The sequence below is a fragment of the Copadichromis virginalis genome, linkage group LG19, assembly GCF_057382275.1.
Source record: "Copadichromis virginalis isolate Kocher_CV1m ecotype Utaka linkage group LG19, C_Virginalis_male_GT1.1, whole genome shotgun sequence".
NCBI classification, from domain to species: domain Eukaryota; kingdom Metazoa; phylum Chordata; class Actinopteri; order Cichliformes; family Cichlidae; genus Copadichromis; species Copadichromis virginalis.
The window spans coordinates 12,324,638-12,342,019 of NC_140636.1; the positions used below are offsets into that span (position 1 = coordinate 12,324,638).

Genomic DNA, 17,382 nt, shown 5'->3' on the forward strand with positions numbered 1-17,382 from the left:
CACAGAACCAGCAAAGGTGTACTCTCAGTGGCAAGGGAACAATAAGAGAACAGCACCACCAAGGCTGGAGACGGAGCAATACTGGAAGAGCATATGGGAGAAGGATGCAACCCATAACGGCAATGCTCAGTGGCTAGAGGATCTGAGGGCAGACCACAGCGACCTCCCTGAACAGGGTCCAGTAACCATCACAGTGGCAGATATCCAAGAAAGGGTCTCCAGTATGAAGAGTTGGACAGCACCAGGGCCCGACATGGTTCATGCCTACTGGCTGAAGAAGCTAACTGCACTCCACGAGCGTCTGGCAGCACAAATGAACCAGCTGCTAGTTAACGAGAGACACCCGGAATGGCTAACTGAAGGCCGGACGGTCCTGATCCCCAAGGACCCCAAGAAGGGACCGGTCCCCTCCAACTACCGACCAATAACCTGCCTCAGTACTACATGGAAGCTCCTGTCAGGCATCATATCGGCTAAGATGAACAGGCACATGGGTCAATACATGAGCGGGACACAGAAAGGAATTGGCAAGAATACCAGAGGCGCAAAACACCAGCTACTGGTAGACAGAACAATCAGCCGAGACTGCAAGACCAGACTGACCAACCTGTGCACTGCCTGGATTGATTACAAGAAGGCCTATGACTCAATGCCCCACAGCTGGATACTGGAATGCCTAGAATTGTACAAGATCAATGGGACCCTAAGAGCCTTCATCAGGAACTCAATGGGGATGTGGCGTACAACACTAGAGGCCAACTCCAAGCCCATAGCACAAGTCACCATCAAGTGCGGGATCTACCAAGGAGATGCTCTGTCCCCACTGCTGTTCTGCATAGGCCTGAACCCCCTCAGTGAGATCATTAACAAGACTGGCTACGGATACCGACTACGGAACGGAGCAGTTGTCAGCCACCTCCTGTACATGGATGACATCAAGCTGTATGCCAAGAGTGAACGAGACATCGATTCACTGATCCACACTACCAGGCTATACAGCAATGACATTGGAATGTCGTTCGGACTGGAGAAGTGTAGTCGGATGGTAACAAAGAGAGGGAAGGTAGTCAGAACTGAGGGGATTGAACTACCAGAAGGCAACATTGCAGACATAGAGGACAGTTACAAGTACTTGGGGATCCCGCAGGCGAATGGGAACCATGAAGAGGCCGCTAGAAAAGCTGCAACCACCAAGTACCTGCAGAGGGTCAGGCAAGTCCTGAGGAGTCAGCTGAATGGTAAGAACAAGATCCGGGCCATCAACACGTACGCCCTGCCCGTGATCAGGTACCCTGCTGGGGTAATAGGCTGGCCAAAGGAGGAGATAGAAGCCACTGACATAAAGACAAGAAAGCTCCTTACCATGCATGGAGGGTTTCACCCCAAGTCCAGCACCCTGAGGCTGTACGCTAAGCGGAAGGAAGGGGGCCGGGGACTGGTGAGTGTCAGCACTACAGTCCAGGATGAGACAACGAACATCCAAGAATACATTGGGAAGATGGCCCCAACTGACCGAGTGCTCAGTGAATACCTCAGGCAGCAGAAACCCAAGAAAGAGGAGGGAGACGAGGAACCATCATGGAAGGACAGGCCCCTGCACGGTATGTACCACCGGCAGATAGAGGAGGTGGCTGATATTCAGAAATCCTACCAGTGGCTGGACAAAGCTGGACTGAAAGACAGCACAGAGGCACTAATCATGGCAGCACAAGAACAAGCTCTGAGCACAAGATCCATAGAGGCTGGGGTCTATCACACCAGGCAAGACCCCAGGTGCAGGCTGTGTAAAGATGCCCCAGAGACAATCCAGCACATAACAGCAGGGTGCAAGATGCTAGCAGGCAAGGCATACATGGAACGCCATAACCAAGTGGCCGGCATAGTGTACAGGAACATCTGTGCGGAGTATAACCTGGAAGTCCCGAGGTCAAAATGGGAGATGCCCCCAAGGGTGGTGGAAAATGACCGAGCTAAGATCCTGTGGGACTTCCAGATACAGACGGACAAAATGGTGGTGGCTAACCAACCGGACATAGTGGTGGTAGACAAACAGAAGAAGACGGCCGTAGTGATCGATGTAGCGGTTCCGAATGACAGCAATATCAGGAAGAAGGAACACGAGAAGCTGGAGAAATACCAAGGGCTCAGAGAAGAGCTCGAGAGGATGTGGAGGGTGAAGGTAACGGTGGTCCCCATGGTAATCGGAGCACTAGGTGCGGTGACTCCCAAGCTAGACGAGTGGCTCCAGCAGATCCCGGGAACAACATCGGAGATCTCTGTCCAGAAGAGCGCAGTCCTGGGAACAGCTAAGATACTGCGCAGGACCCTCAAGCTCCCAGGCCTCTGGTAGAGGACCCGAGCTTGAAGGATAAACCGCCCGCAGGGGCGTGCTGGGTGTTTTTTTTTTTTACATATATATACATATATATACATATACATATATATACATATATATATATATACATATATATACATACATATATATACATATATATATATATATATACATATATATATATACATATATATATATATACATCACACATATATCTACATAAATATATGTATATCTATGTAGATATAGATAGCCATACATTACACTGATAATGTATAAAAATGTAAATATGTTTTACTTTCAAAACAAATTAAATGGTTGTTTGAAGTTTCAGTTACAGAATGAACTCAGAGGAAATAAGAGGCAGGGCCAATATTTTAAAAAAAATCTGGAAAAGGGGAAGACTTGTGGAATAGTAATGAGGCTGTATAATTTGTTCAAGGAAAGTTCAAAAAGAGAATAAAACCCAATCAATAATCAGAAATAAGTTAGTAAACACACCCCAAACTGAGGAATGATCATCGTTGTTTTTGTTTCATTTGGTGACAAAACTGGAACTCTAAGCTAAAATAAGCCAAATCTTATAAAAGCTTTTTGGTTTCTATTCAGTGTACTCCTTTATCAAATCAAATCAAATCAAATCAAATCAAATCAAATCACTTTTATTGTCACATCACATGTGCAGGCACACTGGCACAGCACATGCGAGTGAAATTCTTGTGTGCGAGCCCCACAAGCAACAGAGATGTGCAAACACAACAACACAAACGAGCAAAATACAAGAATGGCCAACCTGAAACTAATAAATATATGTACAATATATAATAGTGTATGCATTTCTGGATGTGTATACTAAATATTTTCCTACGTGTGTGTGTGTATACACATTTTTACAAATTAAATAGTAAAAAAAATAAAAAATAAAAAAAAAATAATAATAATAATAATAATAATAATAATAAAATATATAAAATATACAGAGTTGAATATGTGCAGAACAAGTTGTATAGTTTTCTTTTTGTATAGTTCTTTATCTTTTTGTATATATTGTTTTTATGTTCAGTTTTTGCAAAAAGCTCCTATACAAACATAACCACACTGAAACACACAGACAACAGATGGGGCATTAGAAACCTTTAATGTTCATACCAACAGAATCCAACCGTTGAGCTTTTCACACATTAACAAACCGCTGCCCAGCATCAAGATGACACAAAATGAAACGCTGCACAATAAATGTGCAAATAAAATACCCAAACAGGAATCACAGCCTTTAAAACGAAAGCAAAGACTTTGCAGCCCTGAAGTTCAAGGCTAGATATAATGCTGCCACCTAGTGTTCAAATCAACAGAAAAAAAATCTGTTAAATCTAATTTAAATAATAAAACTAAAATCGAATCTATAACAAAATGGAATCAGGAATTCCTGAAAGCCAACCATTGCCAAAGATTGCTTAGCGCTTACAGCATATATATGCCACTCTAAGAAGGCACATGAATAATTATAATATTAATGTAGTACTATGTCGATCCAGGTCTCCTTTGCACACATACAGTGATGGTGATGCACAGATTTACCAAAATCTAATAATAAACAATTCAAAGAAACTTTTTGTGTTGTGAACCAGAACAATGACAAAAAAAACCAACAAAAAAACAGGGTGCCATGATCACGGCGTCAACTCAAAGGAAACGCCACGTGCTTCTCATGTCTTCTCATTGGCGTGATCATTTTTGAATTGCTGCATGCAATCCCAGCCTGCTGGTGAATTTTTCCCTATCGATGTTCTTGTGCTCTGGGACGTGTCTGAAGGTGCAGTCGTCCCTTGTGCATCCTGTCGTCCTCCAGAAAAAGCACTCCTTCTTGTATGTGCTACAATATGAAAAACAAGTGATAAATCATTTTAAAAATTCAGTTCTGGTGATGAATGATAAAATTTAAGTTAAAAAGAAAATACATTCATTGTTCTTTAAAAAGGCCAAAAATCACAGAAATAATCTCATCACAAATCTGGAACTACAAACTTATTTGTCTCAATTCATCAAAGGAGAATAAAATCTAATCTTGTGACAAAGTGAATCAGTGCTTTTCTCAATAAAAGGAAGAATGTCCTTACCTTGGGCGAGGGCAGCGGTCAGTAGCAGCTAATTTGGACCCACCGAGTTCAGGGTGGACTTTGTAGGGGTATCGCACCGTCAGCAGAGCCCCCTCGAAAATCATTCCCTGGAGAGTGAACAGACCTTGTTAATCATCGATTACTGTGACCGTGGTTTTCTTGAGTAATTTATCAATGATTTATCATTCCGGTTGGTGCAACACAGATGCACTAAGAGTTTACGTGACCTATGATCACCGTTAGTGGGGCCACTACTGTAACAATAAATAAAGAAGACTACACCAACAGCCGTGAGTGCAGTGTGCAGATGGCAGGTAGCTGCCGTGGAGACAGAACGGGTTAGTCTTATTACTTTATGTGCTTATATTTGTCTTCCATTAAATACCAGTTTACCGGAGATGTCTGCTGCCTCTGCATTTACTGGCCAGCTGCACTGCAGTGTAACAAAGAGCATAAGCAGACTCTTGGAAACCCACAGACTCAAAAACCTAAAACACTGGACTTACAGTCAGACTTTACTCACACTATACAAACCTTAGGTTTCATATCACAGTGCTAAGTCGAAGGAAAAAAAAAAAATCTAAATGTGCATCACAATCCAAAGACTAAAGTTCACTGTCTTGTCTTGCCTGTGACTCATGCTGCTCTACACTACACATGTGCTGCACCCATAGCTACGTCTGACACACAGGTTTTGTCCCTGAATGTAACTAGATATAACTCACTGCAAATGGCAAATGGATACATACATTAATACACTGGATGGCTTTATCACAATCTTCCTTTCTGGTGTAATTCACAAAGGCACACTGTTGCTCCAGGAGCATCTTGATGCTGTAGATGGCCCCAGCTCTGAGAGGGAGAAAGGAGCGAGTGTTGAAATGATCGATGAACTCACTACTTAACTGACAAAAAAAAGACCCAGCAACTGCTCAGATCATATTTTGGTTTTTCTTTTCTAATTTCAAGCCTACAACATGAGAGTGCTGAGGAAGATCCTCACACAACAATAGCGTTGCCATAGCTCACCTGCTAAAGAGCTCGTGGAGTTTTACATAGGTGACAGTAGGCGCCAATAATCCAGTCCAAACAGGGAAAAGTTCTCTTTAAAACAAAACGGCAAGAATAAAAACATTCATTTTTAAATTGATATGCTCTATGATTAAGCAAATAACGTTAAAAGCTTGAAAGGAAATCTGAGCCCACTTCCTCTCAACATCAAACTTACAGTCACATTAAAGTCAAATCTTCCAGCATTATACACTTTTTAGTAGATCCTTACTCCGACTACATACACAAACTTATACATAGCACATCCAAGGTGAGACAAATCAGTCGGAGACCTGCAGAGTGATTATCAACCCCCCCCCAAAAAAGCCCTTAAAATATTGCAAAAAGAAAACTATAATTTCATAAACACCCTTTTGTTTGAATTTTCGTGTACATATTAATGAGGACTTACGGTTTTGGACCATTCCTGGAGCGAGGGGTCGGCGACTGAGACTTTGATCTGTTTTGGCCAAACGCGTCAGACTCTCTCATCTGCTGCATTCGTGGGCGGCTTGGTTGTAGGACAGTCCACTCTCCCACATCGTCATCATTATCATCATCATCGTCATCATCACCGTCATTATCTTTCAGCCCTGCTGGTGGGTCTGCTGTCTCTTTGCTGGTGGCAGGAGCTGTGCAGACTGAACAAACAGTACAGTCATGTTTTCACTTGACTGGAATTTATATATTTTTGTGATTTAACACAAAATCACAAGTGGTGACAACACTGTTCTTTTAGATGAGGTGTAGATTTGCTCTTTTTTTTTTAACACAAAAGCAATTTTCACAAATCGACTAACCCTACTCAATCATGGCAAAGAATGTAGTCTTAACAGTGCCGACTGTTGTAGTGCAGTCTTTATATACCAGGACGCTGTTGTTGTTACAACATTTTATTTACCTCCAGGACCTGTGTTACTCTCACTGGCAAACAGAGCTTCCACAGCTTCCTCTAGTGTACCGTGAGTTTTCAGGGCTTCAGAGCTCACTGCCCAGCTGAAGCCCATTTCCTGAAATCATACAAACATACAGACATTAAAGCCACAAATGATTACTTTATTAGCCCAACACATACACACCGCCAGGTGACACTGGTGTATCCCAAAAAGAGCTTTTCATATGAATCTGTGGGAGGGAAACCAATGAATCAGACTTTTGTTTTGTCTCATTTCCATTTTTGCAAAGCGTCTCCTACCATGAGGTGCAGCGTCTGTGCTCGTTTCAGCTCCTGTGCGGCTTCAGCACTTGTACTTTCCAGCCTCAGGACCTCTTTGTAAATCAGTGAGGCTTCGTAGTATCTCTGGGAGAATCAATGTTAGGATGTGAAATTAGTTGGGGAATTTACAACAAGTTGTAGGATTGCGTTATTACACAAACAAAACCGCCAAGTCTTCAGTTTTTAAACGAGCATGCTTAAAGAGGTTCTGATTCAGCCACACGGCATTTTGGAGGATGCAGTCTGTTACTGTTTAATAGCACCGGGCTCTTCACACAGGGACTCCTGTTATGCTGGTAATGAGGGAATGCTAAATAACAGAAAACACCAGAGTATGATGCAATGCAGCACAAGCAAGTATCTGCAGTTCCTCTATTGTTCCACAGAAGTATGTTAATCCCCAGAGATCTCAGTGTCAAAATGCCCATCTAAATCATATTTACAGCTGCAACAAAAAACCCCAGCAAAATATAAGCTGTGTTAACTGGATAACTTACCTTAAGACCACAGAGAGCTTTCCCTTTCCTAAATAAACCTTTTATCCAGTTTGGTTCCATGGAGAGTGCAACGTCAGCATCCGTGAGAGCACTTTCATACTGCTGTAGTCTTTCAAAACAGAGGGACCGATTTCCAAATAACCTGAAACACAGCGAACAAACATTTATGGCCATTAGCAGTTAACAGCTCCTGGTAGTTCTAATGATGTCAATTTAAGTCAATGTTCTTACTTAAATTCCTTTGGGTTGAATTTAATAGCCTCAGTGAAACATTTTACTGCCTTCTCGTACTGCCCAGAGGCAGCCAAACGATTCCCCATGTCTGGAAAAGAGAAAAAAAAAACTGTTGTATCCTGTTTGTATTTTGACTTTTTTTTAACATAAGGCTCTCAATGATGATGGATGGAAAATGTCACTTACTGGCAAACTCAATGCTTTTCTTTGCATACTCCTCTAATATGGGATCCATTGATTTCTGTATAGAAACCCCCCCAAAAAAGTCTGGTTGATGAATAATATTTTCAAAGTCGTACTTTGAATTGAAAAACAAACACATTTGCGTTGTGGTTGCTAGTAAAAGCTAACAAAAGCTTCTGAGGGTTGAGGTAGGAGCGCAGAGGGTTTTGCAGCATGCTTACACATCACATTAGATAATGGTTAGAGGGATATTCTCTGGGTCAAAGGGAGTCCGAACAGAATGTCCCAAACTACAATCAGTGATATTAAAATGATCAAGGCTAAGCAGGGGGTGTTTTTGTGTCTGTCTTTGTGATTCCAGGAAAAAGGAGCAGATAGGAGGTCGATTTCAAACTGCCAAAGCAAATTAAATCCTTTAAAACGACAGATATTTCTCCTGTACTTCCTTCTAAAAAAAAAACTTTGAACACAACATTCAGCAATTTGGGAGCAACAGACTTTAGTCTTGACCTATAAGAATATGTTTTCAAGATTCCCACCTCTTTACTGGTTTCAGCTTTCTCTTTCTTTCTAACTTCAGGTTCCTCAGTGATATTTGGATTTTCCACTTCAGGCTGTTGAACTGCAGATAATTTACTTTCCGCCTTTTTTCCTCCTTTTTTCTGTTTCTGAATCCACGTCTCCTCAGGCGCCGATTCAGCAGAAGCAGCATATGAATTATTGAAATCCAAATCCTGCGGAGGATAAAACAAGGTGGTTGTTTTGGGGATAATCATCCGAAAGGTGCTCTTGTGAAAAGACTGTCATTTAAAATACGCATGAAAAATAGTGTTACATATTTGCATATAATCTGATACTGTTAAAGCTCTACCACTTAAAAGAAAAGGTTGCCTTTCTGTTCCAAAAAACTGAAATTTACAACTCTGACAGACCTTTTGCTCCTCTTCCTCGTTCTCATTCATCTTCACAAGATTTTTTTCTGCAGTATCAGCACCAGTCTTATCACATCTGGCTGCCTCAGTTGCCTTTTGAGTTTTATCGCTTCGTGAGGATCCAGTTGTTTCTGCATTACTTTCAATTATAGTCTCATCATCTTCTTTTTCAGAGGAATCTGACTTGCCTTGTTCTTCCTCCTGAAATAACATAAACAGCATTACAAACAATCAGAGCAGCTTTAAAAATACCTTTCTGTCTGGATTTTCCACTCTGACACTTGCATGTACACACAACAAGGATAAAAATAGACTCACAGCTGAACCGTCTTTAACTGCACTCTCCTTTTCTAGCCGCTTCTTTTCTTTTTTACGCTGCAACAAAAGACAGAAAATTCTGGTAAAAAAAAAAGCAAAACGCCAGCATTGCTAGAACGTTAAATCCTAATAAGTATGCATATGCGGACCATTTTTTTACGCTTGTTCTTCTTAGTTTTCTCCTTACGCCTTTCCTCTTCTTCTATTAACTCCTTTGCAATTCTATCAGCTTCCTGGTGAAAAAAAAAAAAGGCAGTGTCAACTAACGTTCCAATAAATTCCCAAAAAAGATTAAAATCTGACAGAGTGCACACAAGATAAATTGCTTTGGATAAAATTACCATTTTAAAAGATAAATATAATACTGCTTAAAGTTTTTTCAATGCTTTGGTTTATTCCCCACAGAGTACGTGAGTCAGAGAGAAAGATATGTCCTATTACAAACCAGACACAAATATTAAAGAGATCGTTCCTTGTTTCATTTCCCAACAAGTGCAATAAAAGGGCAATACCTCATCAGTGAGCTGTTTTATTTGCGGATGTGGTTCTAAAGTCCTGTTAGCGGCCCTGCGTTGATAATAACGATCGTCGTCGTCGTCGTCATCTGAATAAACGAGATCTTCCTCCAAAGGATTTAAAAAATTTAAACCTGCAAGTTATAAAAGACAAATACAAAAACGTGATCGTCACTCCACGATAACACAATGCAAAGATCACACCAAATTCCCTGCTGTTTAATCACGAAAGTGGTGAAAAGAACCACAAAAAAAACACAACACCTGGGAACAAGTAAATAACAACATTTTTAAGTAAATGAACTAAATCAAATCAACTACTACAGCTTTTTAAAGAAAGTTCCTCCTCACTGTTACTGAAGTGTCATAAGCATCTGCTTGTTACACTCAATACATACATGAAATAAGTGTTATCAGTTTAGTTGGATTTCTTGTGGCTATAACAGAGGTGGGAGATATACAGCAGCTTTAGAATTAAATAACAACATTTCAAGAACATTTGCAATAATTAGATTTTGGCTGTTGTGGGAAATATCTGTTATCTGTTAACACTGTTTTGCTGATGCTTGCAGCTTGGACACAATAAGTGTAAATATAGGTAAGTTTCCATCAGTCTTTTCTAATGAGCAACTGTCACTGATGACATGCATCCTAATTTGAACTGAATCTACTGAAATAAGGTCCCACGGGTGCCAGCAGCATTATGATGCAATAACAGTGACACAGCATAATTCTGATGCAAGTGCATCAGAATTCATTTCCCTACAAATTAAGTATAAAATAACTGCTTAACACTTTCAGCTCTTGAGCAGCCTGCACAATTGCACAGAACACAAGTTTAAAAAAACAAACAAAAAAACTCAAAAACAATTCCTACCTGGGATGTAAACAGCTGCTTAAAACCCTGCTTTACCACCATGTAGCCATGTCAGAAAATTTCCATCCAACAATTGCTCTTCCTGTCACATGGAGCACAACTAGCAATTGCTCCAACCAAGCTTGGTGGGCTCATTTTCTTACATTTGGGCCACACATCACTGCCAGCACCTCCTCCTTCATAACCTGGTTATCAATGTTGGGAGTTTGCCTGAAGTGGTGAAACAAGTTTGTTGTTTCCACCTTTAGCAGGAGCATTTTTTCTGTATATTAAGTCTTGTGCTTTAATGGAGCGCACTGAAGTAGCTCCCTTTTAAACTGCTAAATCCTCGTAGGAGTCTGATCCACGGCTCTGCCTCTCAGGCATAACTGTGCTCGTCTCATTGTTGTCCACTTAACAGATGGCGTTGCTATATCAACAAATTTGTGATATGACAATTTTATATCACGTAAAAATTTATACTGGTATTACGGTAGGCAATATAATAGGCACAGTGCTAGTCTGTAGTTGTGGATTTGCTGCAAGTGGCTCAAGAAGATGTATGTCTGATATCCCTTCCCATTCCTTCTGTTTCCTTACTCTTCCAAATGTATGCTCAGTGTTTCCTCCCTCCTCTATTTAACCTTAGATTATTCAACACTGCACTTGCATCAAAGCAGACAAATTTAGCAGACAGTTTATATAAAAAGGAAAAAAACAACAACAGCTGAGCAGCAATGCTTAAAACTACAAGCCTATACTAAAGCTTGATTTCAAGCTTGATTTCCTCTTTAACATAACTTGTAACAGCAGTTTCAGAGAATGCTTTACCAAAAAAGCCAGGCCGGATATCATTCAGGAAATTGCCAGAAGGAGCTCGTCCACTCAGGTAATCTACCATTGATTCCTATAAAGAAAGAAAAAAAGAAACAAATAGTTAGCATCCAACATATTTACATGTTTAAAAAATGAATCTGCTGTAAAATAAACTACAGCTGGTTTGGTTTGTAATTAATAGTTTCAGTATTTTTAAAGCAGAACTGCAGCCTGCATTTCACAGGTTCTTGCTTCTTGCAATCAAATGTTTGCTGGTTGGATTCCTCTGTTGTTATCACATGAATATCTTTCATCCTTTTATACATGAAGGGGGTCGGAAGTTCAGAAAATGCTAACAGGTTTGTGTGTAGAGAGTTATTAAATTACTGTGACATTATATGAATAATTTCCTTTGATACTAATTTGTCTCTAGAATTAGGATATTTATTCTCCTGTTGATTGACTAATTGATAATGATTAAACAAGTCATGTCTCAAATATGATGACTTCCAGCGTTCCTTCGTTTTATGTCATTATGAGTTTACTACCCCAGCTTCTTTTTCATTAGTACATCTTATCTTCACCAGCCTGGGACACAAAGCACAATACAAAAGTCTTAAGCCACCCTTCCTTTCTTTATATCAGTGCTTCAGGCTTTCTGAAGGGTCTTTTTTTTTAAAACATTGGCTTATTTACCACTCTTTCCCCCCCCTTGTACCAATATTTTTGTTCATTTACATAAAAATATAAAAAAGAGACACCTAACTCAAGAGACCAGAAACGAGCTGTGGCTGAAGTATACCAAAGTACATGAAACGGGACAGAAAAATCATAAAAAAGTATAACAGGAGTTTCTTCAGCAGTGCCTCTATTTGTTTTGGGGCTAAATTTCAGAGAACGGCGCTGGGATTATGTCAAAATTGATGGAATTATGAAGACAGAAAACTACCCTCACATTTTGCTCTACCATGCAAATACCTTCTGGACAGAGTCTCACTAGCAACGTCTTAAGGGTGACATTGCCAGTGTGTTTCAAACAAACACTATCAGTCCACAGTCTGGACCTCAACAGTGTGGGATCATTGTGACAAAGAATGGAACAAAAGCAGCTTGTTAAAGAAATAAAGTAACTCCGAATAAACAGCGTTCGCTGTAAGACTGCAAGCAAGACGTCTGCTTTATTACACGCTGACGAGCCACCATGACCACACCTAACATCATAATAACCTGTTTTTCTACATCTGTGATAACACTGTAATAACAACACAGCAGTTTTATGGCTTTAGTCATACTCACGTGTGTGTGCATTAGTCTCGAGTTTTCTCGAATTCTGGGCATGGCTGTCCCACCTGGCAGGTAGAGAAATGGAAAAATAAACTTCAAACATATATTTAAATACTCAAGGACTAGCATGTAACGTTGGAGAGTTAACATTAAAGGTGGTAAAAACACAGCAGCGTCACCTTCGCGCTGTCTGAAAGCCACAATAATACGTCGTTAGCTGGTAAGCTAAACAGCGACATAAGCTCAAACAAGTCAATTTCTTGGTAAATGAAACTGATGGTCAGGCCTCCCTAATAAGAAATAACTATCACTGCTTTATTCTTACCTTTCACAATCTTTCTAGGCATGTTATTATTTCTGTGAAGTGTCGTCCAGAAGCTGTGTTTATATATATATATCGTTGGATAAGCAAATTCTACAGTACAGTGATCCCTGCTTCCTGCTTTCTGCTTGTGGCGTCGGATTTCTTCTTCTGCTGCTCATTTAGCCACCTGCGCTTCTTCTTTGACGTTTTGCGGAAAGCTTTAATCATTAATGTTGTATTACTGCCATCTTGTGGTAGTGGATTTGTGTGTGTGTGTGTGTGTGTGTGTGTGTGTGTGTGTGTGTGTGTGTGTGTGTGTGTGTGTGTGTGTGTGCTGTTTAACTGTGACACTAAATAATATTAGAGAGCTCACGACGTCACAAGCCTCGAAAGACGCAAACACAAACTCATGATTCAGGATATTCTTCTTCAGGTGAGATGTGTGTTCATTTAGTAGTTTATTCCAACCTTTATAAGGATTTGTAAGAAAAATGCATCACTTGCAATGTTTATTGTTGTTCTTTGTTGTCTCCATGGGAAACATGCTTTTCTTTTTCATGTATTATTTATCTATTAATTTCTATGATGTGGAGTTGCTGGTGTGTTTTTGGATCATTGTCTCGCTGTATAAACAGCTTCAGGGCATAGATTACCTGAATAAACACAAAAGGTAATTTGTAAATGTGGATATCATTTATTCAGTTAAAAAAAAAAAACATTATAAAAATCTACCTACCAAACTTGGTAGTGATAGTGTAATGATCTTGGAGCTGATTTGCTGCTTCAAGGTTACTTGCTATAATTGATGAAACCATGAAGTCTGCTCTCTACCAGAAAATCCTGAGGAAGAATGTCTGGCCATCACTTCATGTCTTGAACTCCAAGAACACGTGTGTTATGCAGCCGGACAATTCTACCTCTGATGAACTCAAACTAGGGCAAAACAAAAACAGAATAAAGGCTTTGAGTGCCTAATCACATTTAGGACTCAAATGCAATTGAAATGCTTTGGCGTGACCTTAAACAGACCGTTCAAACTGAAAAGTTGAATAAAAAATATTTTTGCAAAGAAGAGTGAGCCAAAATTCCTCCACAGTAATGTGAGAGATTCATTGCCACTTGTGGCAAAATTCTTTATGGTACAGTCAGTTTTTAAATGACTTTTTCATACTGGTTTCAATAATTTATTTCCCTTAATAAATGAAATCATTATTTAATAATAGGTTATCATTTGCCTTATATGAACATTTGTTTGATCCTGTGAAATATGACAAATATGCAACAAAATAAGGAACAATTAAGGAGGAACTACTTTTTCACAGCACTATATTCAGTGCTGTGCAAAAATCTTGAGCTACCCCTGATTTCTTCATATTTTGCTAGGAAAATGGGAAATACAGTGATTTACTGAAAATGTAAATCATTGTATTTCTGTGCAAAGCCAGGCCGATTCTAATGAGCTTGAAAGTCAGTCTCTTGGATGACCGCCTTTATTCTTCAATGCAACCTGAACTAGGGCTGCTCAATTAATCGAATTTTAATCACGATTACGATCTGGGCTTTCAACGATCATTAAAAATGACTGAGCCGATTATTGGCCCCTCCCTCATTTATCCGCGACACCTTAAAGGCCGGTGTTCCAGATCTACTGGCGTTTAGATCAACTGGCGTTGGTCGAACAGATGTGTGGCAGTCTTGCGTTTCAGTAGCTCCTACCGACAAACCAGCAAAAAAAAGCCAAATGTGTCATCTGTGACACTTGTGAGGTTGTCTCAAACACACTCCGTCAGTCTTGATGCTGTTGAACAACAAAATGTTTAAAAATGTGGCGAGTTTACCTGGTGATATCCTCGTGCGCCACGCGATCGCGAAAACAGCAAACAAGTAACACCACGCCGTTGTTGTTCACGGGACAGCAAGAGTAAACGATCGGGAGACTCTTGTCGTCGTTATCGTCCCCCTCGCACGGTTTATTTCTCCGAATTCAGCGTTTTTGCTTCACAACTAAAGCGAGCAGTTTACTTTGTGCACTAACATGGAGTCGAGTCAACCAGCGCCACCTCTGGCCAAGTGCCACAGCCTACAGCCAGATCAACCTGTGACACATCTGCACCACGTTTGAATTCGTGTCATGCACATTTGTACCTTTCAATTGTGTCTGTTTGTGCGTCATGCAAATAAACCTTTGGAAAGAATGAAATGATATCATATATTCCTTATTGGCCTACATTTGTACAAAATTCCAAATTATATACACAAAGTCATAGAAATCACCACTCCAATTGGTCATCATGATTTTAATATTCTCTTTTTCCATAACAATGAAATACACCTTGGACAAATATGACACATCAATATTTCATTAGTGTTGTCACATCACATCCTGTAAGCATCGTCTGTCTGTGTCTTTTCCCTGAAAATGAATATTTCCAGCCAATATAGGCAATTCATCAACATGGCTGGAGTTATATACAGTCTGTATAAGTGTGGTTAATCTAATGAAGATTTGTAAGGAGACGGCAGTTACTGTGAATTCACAGCAGTTACACAGTGATTAGTAATAAACAGCCAGTGAGAGTGAGTGGATATGACTGTTCCCACCACTAACACATGACCATAGGCCACTACTAGATTAACTTGTGACACATCTGCACCTGCTGCTATGATCACATTGAGTAGAGGCTGAGTGGCTGCACTTACCCCTGGTACATCCAAATCTACCCACAAACATGTTGAAAGATGCAATGCCAGCAATGTGGATTGTCAACACTGAAAACAATCAGTAAGCAAAGACAACAGGGATCATTTGTTTCTGTTTATTTAGCACCCACAACATTTGTAGTCGCCTTCTGCACAGGGGAAGTCCACACACACCGTGTGGTACCACTTTCCACAGAAGGTGCAATCTGCAAGATTGAATGAGATTGTCAGGGTCATTGTCTGACTGTTTATTACTAATCACCGTGTAACTGCTGTACATTCACAGTAACTGCCATCTCCTTATAAATGTTTATTAGATTGACCACACTTATGCAGACTGTATATCACAACCAACTCTAACATGTTTGTTTGCAGAGGGAAGACACAGGCAGACTACGCTAACGACATGTGATGTGTAAAATTATGATATTATTTTATGCCATGTTATACCCCTAATTAAAGATTGTGAATTATTATGTAGTTTTAGTTTGCATTATTCTCCTGAATTAGAAGAAGCTGATAACTATTGCATTAGTTAAACTGATTTGCATTACATTAAATTGCTGACTTGTTGTGAATGAATGATATTGTTTTATGATGCATTATATTGCTGAGTTATAAGAAATACTGTTCGCAGAAGGTTATTGTCTAATTTGTCTGAGTAGAAGAGAACAGAGTGTGCTGGAGTTTTCTGCCCCATTTCAGCAGGAGCAGATAAACAGGGAGCCAAGGTCGTAGCTTAGGCGCTGTGTGAGAGAGAGCATGTGAATGTTTAGGCTTTTTATGATAAGGTGGAGGCACCAGAGGTTATAAAAGTTTGAGCAATGCTCCACCATTTTGAGATTTTGAGGCTGTCTGCATCAGTGTCCATCTCCCACGTGTGTGATCATTAAATCATCGTTTGACTCAACCCGGCCGGACCAGTGTTGTTATTGTGGTTTTTTCTCTTGTCTCCATCCCCAATATTTTGAACCTTAACAGATGTTACAACACTGGTGAAATATTAGTGTGTTCACGACATTTTTCGTATGGGCAAAAGTATTGATATCAGGATGGTGATTCTTATGTGTATGTCATTTGGCATTTTGTACAAATGAGCAGCCCTAACCTGAACTCTTAGATAAGCTTTCTAGTCAGATTTTGTATACTTGATTAAAGAAATAGGAACAAATGTTGTGTTTTTGTGACATGATCCTCGTAGCAAATGATAGAGATAAAGATATGATTTAAAATTAGTTCTGTTATGTGTAGACACAACAATGGTTCATCTCTTGAGTTCATCTCTTGAGTTAGGTGCCTTGAATGATTCACAGTGCACTGTTAAGTGGCTTAATAAACAAATAAACAACAAACTTTTTCTCAGAAAATGGTCAAGTATAATAATAACGTGCTATTCTGAAACAAAATGTAAATAAATGGGGGGTTCAAGACTTTTGTGCAGTACTGTAAATAAGTTAGTTTGTATTTTTGTTTTTAGATGCATTCAGAGCAGTGTCCATGTCAGTATGGGTATATATATATATATATATATATATATATATATATATATATATATATATATATATATATATATATAAAAAATCAGGTTATGAGTTCAACTGCTCAGTTTTCAAAGAAGCTTAAGTTAAGCAAAAGTTAAATCTACAAGAACAAATCACAATTTTGTTTTAAAAATTAAAATAAATGCACAATAAGATTCACATGTTCACATTAGAAACAATTAAAAAGAAGAGAATCACATACTGACGGGAAAACTCATAATTCCTGAGAAGAAACTCACAAATTGTAGAGGATAAAAAGCAAAAAGTTAAAATAAAAAAAAATTATTTAAAAATTAATTTAAAAATTAAAAAAAAATTAAAAAAAATGATATTATTGTATTTTTGTGGTAATATTTTGTGCTTTTAATGATTATAGAGTTTTTAGTGATGATATTTGAGTTCTCATTTGTTAAATGAGCTTTTGTTATTTTGTTTTTATTCTGAAATCGGTGACGGAACTTTAACCCGGAAGCAGTGGAGTGTT

The 17,382-nt window shown here is 39.4% G+C and overlaps 1 protein-coding gene across 3 annotated transcripts; it reads right to left on the reverse strand.

The window, feature by feature from the left end:
- Positions 1–3,454: 3,454 nt before the first annotated feature.
- Positions 3,455–14,706, reverse strand: LOC146685612 (uncharacterized). 3 transcript variants are annotated; one of them, XM_085441429.1, is made up of 19 exons: positions 14,496–14,706; positions 13,394–13,590; positions 12,366–12,418; positions 11,085–11,160; positions 9,395–9,531; positions 9,032–9,115; positions 8,883–8,939; positions 8,565–8,765; positions 8,172–8,366; positions 7,636–7,690; positions 7,447–7,537; positions 7,216–7,357; positions 6,698–6,802; positions 6,404–6,512; positions 5,915–6,143; positions 5,482–5,556; positions 5,202–5,304; positions 4,453–4,559; positions 3,455–4,208 (listed from the first exon to the last, which is right to left on the reverse strand). In XM_085441429.1, the coding sequence occupies exons 2-19, from the start codon at positions 13,470–13,472 to the stop codon at positions 4,064–4,066; spliced, it is 2,043 nt and encodes a 680-aa protein (XP_085297555.1). In that variant the 5' UTR covers positions 13,473–13,590; positions 14,496–14,706; the 3' UTR covers positions 3,455–4,063. The 3 variants fall into 3 exon arrangements, with proteins under 3 accessions (XP_085297555.1, XP_085297557.1, XP_085297556.1); XM_085441431.1 differs by lacking the exon at positions 13,394–13,590 and having other exon boundaries at positions 14,496–14,705; XM_085441430.1 differs by lacking the exons at positions 13,394–13,590; positions 14,496–14,706 and adding an exon at positions 12,679–12,834.
- Positions 14,707–17,382: the final 2,676 nt, after the last annotated feature.

Coding starts and splice junctions, on each gene's coding strand:
- LOC146685612 (XM_085441429.1), bottom strand. CDS start 13,472: ATGGTTTCATCAATTATAGCAAGTAACCTTGAAGCAGCAAATCAGCTC. Junction 6,513..6,697: donor CACAGACGCTGCACCTCATG/GTAGGAGACGCT, acceptor GTATGATTTCAG/GAAATGGGCTTCAGCTGGGC. Junction 6,144..6,403: donor GAGTAACACAGGTCCTGGAG/GTAAATAAAATG, acceptor CTGTTTGTTCAG/TCTGCACAGCTCCTGCCACC.